Genomic DNA, 11,171 nt, shown 5'->3' on the forward strand with positions numbered 1-11,171 from the left:
TGTGTCACTGCTTGTGGGTCGGCAGAGTTTGGATCCTCTGCCCATGCATGGACGGGACCTGGGGGTGAACCCAGACGACATGATCGAGGTGCCCGAGCCGGAACACGCAGCGAAGCAGGAGATCCTGGAGAACAAAGATGTGAGTCACACCTTGCCGTCTGTCTTTATCTGTACCCGTCTCTCTGTACCTGTCTGTCGGTGTATGTCTGTTTGTGTTTCTACCTGTCTGTCGGTCTGTGCCTGTATCTGTCTGTCTGTTGGTGTCAGTACCTGTCTGTTGGTGTCTGTATCTGTCTGTGTCTGTACCTGTCTGTCTGTCGGTGCCTGTTCCTGTCTGTGTATTCATAGGGCGCTGTGCCGACCGCTGGGTAAACTCAGGTTTTAAGTGTGGGGTCCAGCGCTGCCAAGTGGGGTGTGATTTGAATCAGACACGGTTCTGCACCGGCTCCAGCAGGCTGACGTCCTCACAACAGCCCTCACACCTGCTCCCGGGAAACACAAAGGAGCCATTTTACCCCCAAAACGTTTACAGCCTTTATCTTCTCCCGAGATCACATTTTTCTGCGTTGGCTTGGCGGAAGTTCTGCCTCAACGGGGGGGTTTTCCCACCCTCCCACCCGTTCCTGGGTGGGAGCTGGGTGTGAACGTGTTGGGGCGTGTGCTGTCTGCGTGTTGCAGGTCGTGGTCCAGCATGTCAACATCCAAGGCCTTGGTAGGACGAAGGAGGATCTCCTGGGGCACGAGATCTCCGACGTGTTCCACGCCAAGAACCTCATCGATGTATGTGGTGATCGGCACACACACGCACGCGCACGTGAACACACACATACACATGTGAACACACACACGCACGTGCACATATGCACACACGCATGCGAACGCACACACATGCGCACACACGCGCGTATGTGAACACGCACCTGAACACACAAATGCACTTGAACACAGCACCTTATTGTTAGCAGTGGGTTGGAGAAACCCAGCGGTTGTGTCTCTGTTCAGGTGATGAAGAAGGCCCACATGGCCCGGCAGAAGCTGCTACGCCTGGGGATCTTCAAGGAGGTGGAGGTGCTCATCGACACGTCTGAAGGTACAGCAGGTCCCTCTCCTCCACCTTCAGCTTTAGGAGAACGTCTGGTCCTGGGTTTAGATGGAACAAATCAGATTGAACCCTCTTCAGATTGGCCCCTGGTGAATCCTGCGCAGGGTCTCAACCAGGTCCCCGCCATCTCAGACCATTGTAGGCGTTCGAGCCCGCTCTCTACACACGGTCAACCTGCAGTAAGCATGCCTTGTGTTTCAATTCAAACACAGGTCATGCCGCGGTTAGAGACACTGCCTCTCACTCGGAGAGTGTGTGTGTGTGAGTCGAAGGCAGAACGGGAGAGAGATAAGCAGAGTTACGAAATAGCAGGCGGCTGGCGCGGTTCGAAATAGCTGTTTTTTCAAATAGCACATTTTAATCTGATCGGTTAACCGGTTTCAACCGGTTAATGAGGCTTGGTGGTCGGTCAAAAATATTTTACATTTTCGCCATCCCGAGTTTCTGATTGCGAGGTATCGGATTTAGTTATTAACTTAAGACACATTTGGCAAAAAACAGACAAGTACACTTGTCAGAAGAAAGAGAAACAACAAGATATTTCAGTCGGGACAGTATACAATCAATTGTATTTACGGTCTAAACGGCGTCTTTGTGGCTGTTTCATGGGCGTGGAGTATTTCCTGTTGGTTACAGTTGAACGTGTGCATGGGGTCAAAGGTGAGCGGACAGGAAGTGACCCGCCTTCTGTCTCAGGTGCCGGGGCCTTACCCAACGGTCTGGACGTCATCTTTGAGGTCACCGAGGTCAAGAGGCTGACAGGAAGCTACAACACCATGGTCGGCAACAACGAAGGCAGCATGGTGAGAGAACACACGCACGCACGCACGCACGCACGCACGCACGCACACCTTATCTCTGTGACACACACTCTTTCAGACAGACGTTTCTTTTAAAAAATACTGTTTTAACGGCTCTAGAGGCGTGGTGGGTCAGCTCATAGTCCAGATCATAAAATGAGTTGTTAAATATGTTTTAAAATGAAAATTTAACAGACACAATTTTTTATTAAATAATTAAAAATTGTTCTATCCCGGTTATAATGAATCGGGACCCTTTTTGAGGCGTATTATTCCTTCAAGTGTCCATGGTTTTTGAGGAGGTTTGTTTTCCAACATGGAGGCTGTTTCTCGGCTGATACCGTAGGGGAGCTCGTCGGTGCTGACCTCTTGACCTTTGACCTCCAGGTGCTGGGGGTGAAGCTGCCCAACATGCTGGGCCGGGCGGAGAAGATGACGTTCCAGTTCTCCTACGGCACCAAGGAGACGTCCTACGGCCTCTCCTTCTTCAAGCCCCAGCCCGGCTGCTTCGAGCGCAAGTAAGGCAGCCAGCGTCATCCGTACTCGGACCAGGACCGGTTTAGTTACCAGTACCGACATCCTTACAGTTACTGGTACTGTTACCAGTACTGGTAGCAGTACCAATAATGTTGCCAGTACGGTTAGCAGTACCATTACCAGTACTGTTACTGGTTCTGTAACCAGTGCCAGTACTGGTTATGTTATCGGTACAGTTACCAGCACTGTGACCGGTATCTGTTGCATGAGGAAGGATGAAATCACGTGTCGATGGACGGATATTTAACCATTAAGTTGAATTGATAATTTTGATAATTGACTGATTATTGTAGTTAGTTAGTTAAGTTAAAATACCAACTACCAACTGGTTATAATGTTCAGACTGCCTTAACAACAATAATCACGCTGATTTAGTTAAATAAAGTGAGCCGTGACTGCAGATGAATCGTGTGCATGGGAGCCTGATGTCATTTCTCCTCCTCCTCTTCCAGTCTCGTCCTCAACCTCTACAAAGTCACCGGACAGTTTCCCTGGAGCTCACTGAAAGAGACGGATAGAGGGCTGTCGGCAGAGCTCAATGTGAGAGGGGGAGGGAGGAAGGAGGGAGAGAGAGAGAGGGAGAGACCTGTGTGGTTGTTAGTGTGTGTGTGGGTGTTTGTCTTTTGAGTGTGTGTGGGTTGGTCTGTGAGTATGTGTGTCTTTGTGTTTGTCTCTGGGTGTTTGTCTGTGTGTGCTTGGGTCTTTGAGTGTGTGTCTTTGTTCTCCTTTATCACCAATATTGTGTTACCCGTCACATGCCCATCCGCCGGCCAGCTGACGTTGGCGTTCTCACTCCGCTGACGGCACAAGGAGTTGAATTCCTGAATAGCCCTTAAAAAAAAAACGCTTTCAAGTGCAGAATGAAGGACTTCCAACGTGGCCTGCAGTGCTTTTAATCCATATCCATCGAAAGCACACATAAGATACACTCTAAAATGAATCAAGGCCGGCTCCGGGTACATGTGTTCACATAAACACGCCTCACAGCTGGATTTCCCGTAGATTTTCCTTCCTTGTTTCCATATCCACCTCTATTCCTTCCTTATTATTTTGCGGTCCCACCGGGTCCACAACGTTCTGGCTCCGGGCTCGGGTCACTGACCCACAGTCAGCCTCAAACCAGCAGCCTACCGTCAGCTTGGCTTAGAAGGCAGGGCAGATCGCCTGGCAACCAAAAGGTTGCTAGTTCGATCCCTGGAGTGTCGAGGTGTCCCTGAGCGAGACACCACCCTAGCTGCCCCCGACCACGTGGCTGTTCCTTTGTGTGGGCATGACGAATGGCTTTATGAATGTGTTTAAATGGGTGAATGAATGTGTTTAAATGGCTGATTGAATGTGTTTAAATGGCTGATTTAATGTGTTTTTAAATGGCTGAATCAGTGTGTGTGAACGGGTGAATGAATGTGTGCTTAAATGGGTGAATCAGTGTGTATGAACGGGTGAATTAATATGTTTTAAATGGGTGATGAATGGCTGATTGGGTGTATGAACTGGTGAATGAATGTCTTTGAATGGGCCAACGAGTGTGTGTGCGTGAATGTGTGTTTATATGCTCAAATGAATGGCTGTGTGTGACGAATGACTGAAGGCGAGGCCCTCAATGTTTCAGTGCTTTGCGTGGCCCCAGGTCAGAGACGCGCTGTGTAGCGGCTCCACTAACCACTCCCCCCCCCCCCCCCCCCCCCACCAGTTCCCCCTGGGTTGGAGCAGCCACACGGTGAAGTGGGAGGGCGTGTGGCGGGAACTGGGCTGCCTGGCCCGCAGCGCCTCCTTTGCCGTCCGCGAGGAGAGCGGACACTCCCTCAAGTCAGCGCTGTCGGTAAGGAACACTAAGGGTACACTTAGTTTATGTAGAGCGGACACTCCCTCAAGTCAGCGCTGTCGGTAAGGAACACTAAGGGTACACTTAGTTTATGTAGAGCGGACACTCCCTCAAGTCAGCGCTGTCGGTAAGGAACACTAAGGGTACACTTAGTTAATGTAACCGTCAAGGAGGAGAGCGGACACTCCCTCAAGTCAGGCCTCTCGGTAAGGAACACTAAGGGTACACTTAGTTTATGTAACCGTCAAGGAGGAGAGCGGACACTCCCTCAAGTCAGGCCTCTCGGTAAGGAACACTAAGGGTACACTTAGTTAATGTAACCGTCAAGGAGGAGAGCGGACACTCCCTCAAGTCAGGCCTCTCGGTAAGGAACACTAAGGGTACACTTAGTTTATGTAACCGTCAAGGAGGAGAGCGGACACTCCCTCAAGTCAGGCCTCTCGGTAAGGAACACTAAGGGTACACTTAGTTAATGTAACCGTCAAGGAGGAGAGCGGACACTCCCTCAAGTCAGGCCTCTCGGTAAGGAACACTAAGGGTACACTTAGTTTATGTAACCGTCAAGGAGGGGAGCGGACGCTCCCTCAAGTCAGGCCTCTCGGTAAGGAACACTAAGGGTACACTTAGTTAATGTAACCGTCAAGGAGGAGAGCGGACGCTCCCTCAAGTCAGGCCTCTCGGTAAGGAACACTAAGGGTACACTTAGTTAATGTAACCGTCAAGGAGGAGAGCGGACACTCCCTCAAGTCAGGCCTCTCGGTAAGGAACACTAAGGGTACACTTAGTTAATGTAACCGTCAAGGAGGAGAGCGGACACTCCCTCAAGTCAGGCCTCTCGGTAAGGAACACTAAGGGTACACTTAGTTAATGTAACCGTCAAGGAGGGGAGCGGACACTCCCTCAAGTCAGGCCTCTCGGTAAGGAACACTAAGGGTACACTTAGTTAATGTAACCGTCAAGGAGGAGAGCGGACACTCCCTCAATTCAGGCCTCTCGGTAAGGAACACTAAGGGTACACTTAGTTAATGTAACTGTCAAGGAGGGGAGCGGACACTCCCTCAAGTCAGGCCTCTCGGTAAGGAACACTAAGGGTACACTTAGTTAATGTAACCGTCAAGGAGGAGAGCGGACACTCCCTCAAGTCAGGCCTCTCGGTAAGGAACACTAAGGGTACACTTAGTTAATGTAACCGTCAAGGAGGGGAGCGGACACTCCCTCAAGTCAGGTCTCTCGGTAAGGAACACTAAGGGTACACTTAGTTAATGTAACCGTCAAGGAGGAGAGCGGACACGTCCTCAAGTCAGGCCTCTCGGTAAGGAAGTCTGAGGGCACAGTTAGTAACTGTTAAAGTTGGTTACTGTTAAGTTAGTAACAGTAAGTTATTTACTGTTCGTTAGTTAGTTACAGTTAGTTACTGTTAGTTACTGTAACAGTTACACTTAGTTACTCACACAATTTTCCAATACGTGTCTGTAGCAGTGTATATATGTATTATATACTTGTGTATATAAGGAGACAGCGTAGCTGGAAGGTCTCTTTTTAAAGGATTAAGTAAGACACTCGTGTAACGTCTCGTGGTTCCAGTAGTCTGTGTGTTTGCTGTCTAACCCTGTGGTCGTGTTTCCTCTTCCTCTTCCAGCACAGCATGTCCGTCGACTCCAGGAATTCTGCCATCTTTCCCAACAGAGGTGCCTTGCTTCGAATTAACCAGGTGTGTGTTCTGTTCTACGTGTGTCCACTAGAGGGTGCTGTTCTGCAGTCATTCACTAGTCGGGATCGAACTGCTTTCTCAGGGTTTGGTGTTGTCTCGAGTGTTGGTTTAAGGATTCTGTGTCAGAATCAAATCACACCCCACCAGAAACAGCTTATTCCCCGGATAAATATAAAATGTAAACGGCTGTTTGGTGTTTAAAGGTAATTGACCTACTTTTGGGCAGACTATTTAAAAAATATATGAGGGACGAGAGATCTTAATGTCTTAGAATACCTCCTATAGGGCAGACTATAGCCTTAGTGTGTGTGTGTGTGTGTGTGCCTCCCACCGTACCTTTACTAACGTGGTGTCTCTGTACGTGTCGGTCTGCAGGAGCTAGCGGGCTACACCGGCGGTGATGCCAGCTTCCTGAAGGAGGACTTTGAGCTGCAGTTCAACAAACATCTCTTCCTGGACTCGGTAGGACAGCGCCACCTTCCTTTAGCTGCTAGTTGTTCTCATGACCGCTCACTCCATCCTTTGCTGCACCGTCCATCGAGGCGTCCGATTCCTTTGCCTGCTCTGTCTTTGGGAAAGACTCCAACGAGATTAAAACACAACGATAGGCTGCAGTCCCCCTTATAATAATCATATAGATATAGATATGGATGTATAGATATTTATCTCAATTGATGGATATAGATAGATAGATGGATAGATAGATAGATGGATAGATAGATGGACAGATATAGGTAGATGTCTTGTTAGTTAGATAGAAAGATATAGGGAGATGTCTGGTTAGATAGATATCAAGATAGATATAATAGACAGAGATAAATATAGGTATCATAGATATGTCTATAAATATATCTATATTCATATAACTCAAAAGGAGGAAGATGGTACACATTTAAATTTAGTTCATGGGCATTACAGTACATAAAGTTTTGGGTCGCCGTCGTGTCTACGTTTGAGTTGTTCCTGAATCGTCAGCGTTTACGACCTCTCCAGAGTCTTCTCTCCGACGTGTTGTTTACCGTGTCTCCACCTCCCCCCCCCCAGGTGCTGTCAGCGTCTCTGTGGGGGGGAATGCTCTACCCCCTGGGGGGACACTCGTCCTGCATCGCAGACAGGTACGCTGCCCTATCGCACCTCCTTCAGTCCGTCTGAATCCACTCAAAAACATTAGTATTGTAAAGTGAAAGTAGTGTGATAGCTCAGTGCATCAAGTAGCATCTTGTGTTTATGTGAAGTCAGAGAGACATCTTGTTATCGGAGTCGTGTGTTCTCTGGTACTTCTGCACCTAGTCTACTGTAGTGTCCCTTGTTCAGAGTTCACCTAGACTCTGCATAGCCTTCCCCCTTAGCCCCCCCTTACGCATGCATTGTATGTTGTACGTCCTCGCACTTAATGTACGCACTTAATGTATGTTGTAACTCTTAATAGTACTTGTAGCATCTAATCCTAGCTATCTCTGTTGTGTATGGGGACTGGGTTAACCTAGCGATTGTTAGTGCTTGGCACTTGGTTCTATGAACATCCTTATTGTACCGACGGCGATACTGTTGTTTCTCCTTCTTCGGACGAATTAACTTACTGTAAGTCGCTTTGGATAAAAGTGTCTGCTAAATGCCCTAAATGTCATGTAAATGTATAACCATGACCTCCCCCTCCAGGTTTTACCTTGGCGGGCCCACCAGCGTGCGAGGGTTCGGGATGTACAGCATCGGTCCGCAGAGTGAAGGTGAGACAGGTCAAACCCTCTCTAGTGGAGACCCTCCGAAGACAGCCAGGGAACGGGGGTTAGCTCTCTGTTAGCCATTTAGTTTTTACACCTGACCCTAAGTACCAATAAGGTTTTTTTCTTTTAGTCTTTTACGTAGGGTATTATGTGGACAAGTTATGAGCTTAAAGTGAAAGCTGGAATCAATTAAAAATGTTTTCCCATGATTTCCTCATATTTCGTATTTCACTTTTCCGCCCTTGAAAACGTTTAAACGTAAAATCCCTAGCATACGTCGGTAAAATGTCGAGGTCTATGCCCACCAACTCGGATTTCCCAGATCTGTACCCTTTAGGACCAACTCCGATCACCGTCATACACTGTTTCTATGGGAACAGCAGAAGGGTCACATGGTAGCTTATCGGCCCCTCCTATTGGCCGCCGGTTTCGTATGCGATCCTGTGTTAGCAGACTGGGGGTGCGGACCCTGACGGTGCTGTGGGGGTACTCTTGTGTTCCAGGGGACTACCTGGGCGGGGAGGCGTACTGGGCAGGGGGGCTGCACCTCTACACCCCCCTCCCCTTCAGACCTGGGAAGGGGGGCTTTGGGGACCTGTTCCGGACACACTTCTTCCTCAACGCCGGGAACCTCTGCAACCTCAACTACGGTGAGACGAGAACCAAACCCTATGGGGGCACGACCCAAACCCTACGGGGGCACGACCCGAACCCTACGGGGGCACGAGCCGAACCCTACGGGGGCACAACCCGAACCCTACGGGGACACGACCCAAACCCTACGGGGGCACGACCCAAACCCTACGGGGACACGACCCGAACCCTACGGGGACACGACCCCAACCCTACCGGGACAAGACCCGAACCCTACGGGGGCACAACCGGGGACACGACCCGAACCCTACGGGGGCATGACCCAAACCCTACGGGGGCACGAGCCGAACCCTACGGGGGCACAACCGGGGACACGACCCGAAACCTACCGGGACACGACCCGAACCCTACGGGGACACGACCCAAACCCTACCGGGACACGACCCAAACCCTACGGGGGCACAACCAGGGACACAACCCGAACCCTACCGGGACACGACCCAAACCTTACGGGGACACGACCCAAACCCTACCGGGAGATGACCCAAACCCTACGGGGACACGACCCAAACCCTACAGGACCCTCAACTCTACCACCCAAACCCGCGCTTCAAAGGATATACAAATGTATCGCTAATAACAGTTTAATCGCAACACAACTGTAGTACTAATAACAGTTTAATAGCAACACAACTGTAGTACTAATAACAATTTCAAAGCAACACAACTGTAGTGCTAATAACGGTTGCAAAGCAACACAACTGTAGTACTAATAACAGTTGCAAAGCAACACAACTGTAGTCCTAATAACAGTTTAATAGCACAACTTGGAGCTTTATTTTTGCTTCAAAGTGTCGTTGAATTCAAAGTTACTTTAGTTCTGTGAGTGCCTGGTGAACGCTGAATGCACTGGGTCCATCAGTGTGGTGATGTGGTGGTGAATTTGATTGTTAACGTTTACCTTCCGGGCCCTCCAGGCGAGGGGCCCAAGGCACACCTCCAGAAGCTGGCCGAGTGCCTGCGCTGGTCCTACGGGGCGGGGGTGGTCCTGCGTCTGGGGAACATCGCCCGGCTGGAGCTCAACTACTGCGTCCCCATGGGGGTCCAGAGCGGGGACAGGTAGGGGGGGGCGGTGTGTGTGTGTGTGTGTGTGTGTATGTGTGTGTGTGGGGGGGGGAATAGAGAGGGAGGGTGAGTGAATGGAGAGAGTGGGTGAGTGAATGGAGAGAGAGGGTGAGTGAATGGAGAGAGAGGGTGAGTGAATGGAGAGAGAGGGTGAGTGAATGGAGAGAGAGGGTGAGTGAATGGAGAGAGAGGGTGAGTGAACGCAGAGAGTGGGTGAGTGAATGGAGGGAATGAGCGAGTGAATCGCGTGACCTTTGAGTTTCACGCAGTCGTTTGGGTTCCCTCCTCCGCTCACTTCCTGCGCGCTCTTCCCCAGGATCTGCGACGGCGTCCAATTCGGCGCAGGAATCCGCTTCCTGTGATGTCGCCGTCGCCCAGTTGCCTTCTCGTTGCCGCGGCGACCGCAGAGTCCAGAAGGGAAACTGAGCGGGGAGCTGTCGTCTGTCACCGGTCGTTGGCGTGTTGTGTGTGTGGAGTTCCCCACGCCCCTTCAACCCCTTCACACCACCCTCGTCCGCCGTCATCACCCTCCTCAGTTACCGTAGCAATGTATCTTCTCAGAAGGACCCCCCCCACACATGTAACTTATTTTATTGTGGGTTCAGCCAACGTTCATCTCTCTGAGGTCGTGGTGGAGACGCTCCAAGTTAATGAATGAATGTCGGATGAGAGATGAGATCCCGATTTAAAAGTAAATGTTAAAACACACACACCGATGATCTGCACTTTTCTTTGTCCCGCGGTCGGAAGAAGCCGTGGTTAATTAGGCAGGGTTTGAACCTGTGGACCCTCGTTAGCGGGTGTCTCTCGTTAGCGGGGGGTCTCTCGTTAGAGGGGGTATCTCGTTAGCGGGGGTCTCTCGTTAGCGGGGGGTCTCTCGTTAGCAGGGGTCTCTCGTTAGCAGGGGTCTCATTAGTTGGGGTCTCGTTAGTCTCTAGCGAGGGTCTGTCGTTAGTGGGGGTCTCTCGTTAGAGGGGGTCTCTCGTTAGAGGGGGTCTCTCGTTAGCGGGGGTCTCCCGTTAGTCAGAGACCACCAGGCCACCCTGTCCCCCGTCTCCTGTGTTCTCCATTTGTCTAAGCTGTTGTATTCTGCACGCAAGTTAAATAAAAACGGCTTTTCCTAGGAAACTTCAAAATGTGTTCTTGAATTATTGGTTGAAAATCTGAAAGAAAAGTACATTATTGGCTGTCATGGTGAAACAAGTCTTGTTTTTCTTTCTTTAAACAATGTCATGTTAAAGTCAGCATTTAGCAGGGCTTTTTCACCGAATCTCATGCAGGAACATAAAGTTTGTAATGCAGTTTTGGGTCCCCAAAATGTGTGTGTGTGTGTGTGTGTGTGCGCGTGTGTGTGTGTCTCTCTCTCTGTCTGTGTGTGTGTGTCCTGAACCTTTGCCCCTCCTGATCCAGTGTGTGCTGGCCATGTGTTGATCCTACCAGTTCTCTGACCACTGTTTAGTGTGGGAGGGGGACAGCTGGGGGCCAGCTGCAGTCAACACTGGAACCCTACAGTAGAAACTCAGACTGCAACTCTTTGAGTATTTGGAATTGGACTTTAAATGTTAACCTTTAAATGTTTGCCTTTTAGATAACATAATGGGGACACCAATATCAACATAACATATTTTTGGAGTAAATACAAAAAAATACACTTTAGGGCCCTATACACTTCTAAAAATGTAGGGTTAATCTAGAAATCAAGCTTCTCCAAACTAGACCATGGAAGCATTTCAAAACCGTCAATCAATAGAAAGGA

General features: G+C 49.8%; 1 protein-coding gene across 1 annotated transcript in view; it reads left to right on the forward strand.

Moving 5' to 3' along the window:
* LOC307091715 (sorting and assembly machinery component 50 homolog A-like) overlaps positions 1-10,545 on the forward strand; it is an 11,201-nt gene extending 656 nt beyond the window's left edge. The window contains exons 2-15 of the mRNA XM_079759362.1: positions 26-139; positions 679-780; positions 1,003-1,090; positions 1,799-1,905; positions 2,290-2,420; positions 2,892-2,979; positions 4,130-4,258; positions 5,901-5,972; positions 6,348-6,434; positions 7,017-7,087; positions 7,632-7,699; positions 8,200-8,346; positions 9,268-9,409; positions 9,732-10,545. Coding sequence (XP_079615488.1) covers positions 26-139; positions 679-780; positions 1,003-1,090; positions 1,799-1,905; positions 2,290-2,420; positions 2,892-2,979; positions 4,130-4,258; positions 5,901-5,972; positions 6,348-6,434; positions 7,017-7,087; positions 7,632-7,699; positions 8,200-8,346; positions 9,268-9,409; positions 9,732-9,777 — 1,392 coding nt within the window. The 3' untranslated portion in view covers positions 9,778-10,545. The remainder of the gene's footprint in view (positions 1-25; positions 140-678; positions 781-1,002; positions 1,091-1,798; positions 1,906-2,289; positions 2,421-2,891; positions 2,980-4,129; positions 4,259-5,900; positions 5,973-6,347; positions 6,435-7,016; positions 7,088-7,631; positions 7,700-8,199; positions 8,347-9,267; positions 9,410-9,731) is intronic.
* Positions 10,546-11,171: the final 626 nt, after the last annotated feature.

Source organism: Pollachius pollachius, assembly GCF_949987615.1.
Source record: "Pollachius pollachius genome assembly, contig: scaffold_294, whole genome shotgun sequence".
In the NCBI taxonomy this organism is placed as follows: domain Eukaryota; kingdom Metazoa; phylum Chordata; class Actinopteri; order Gadiformes; family Gadidae; genus Pollachius; species Pollachius pollachius.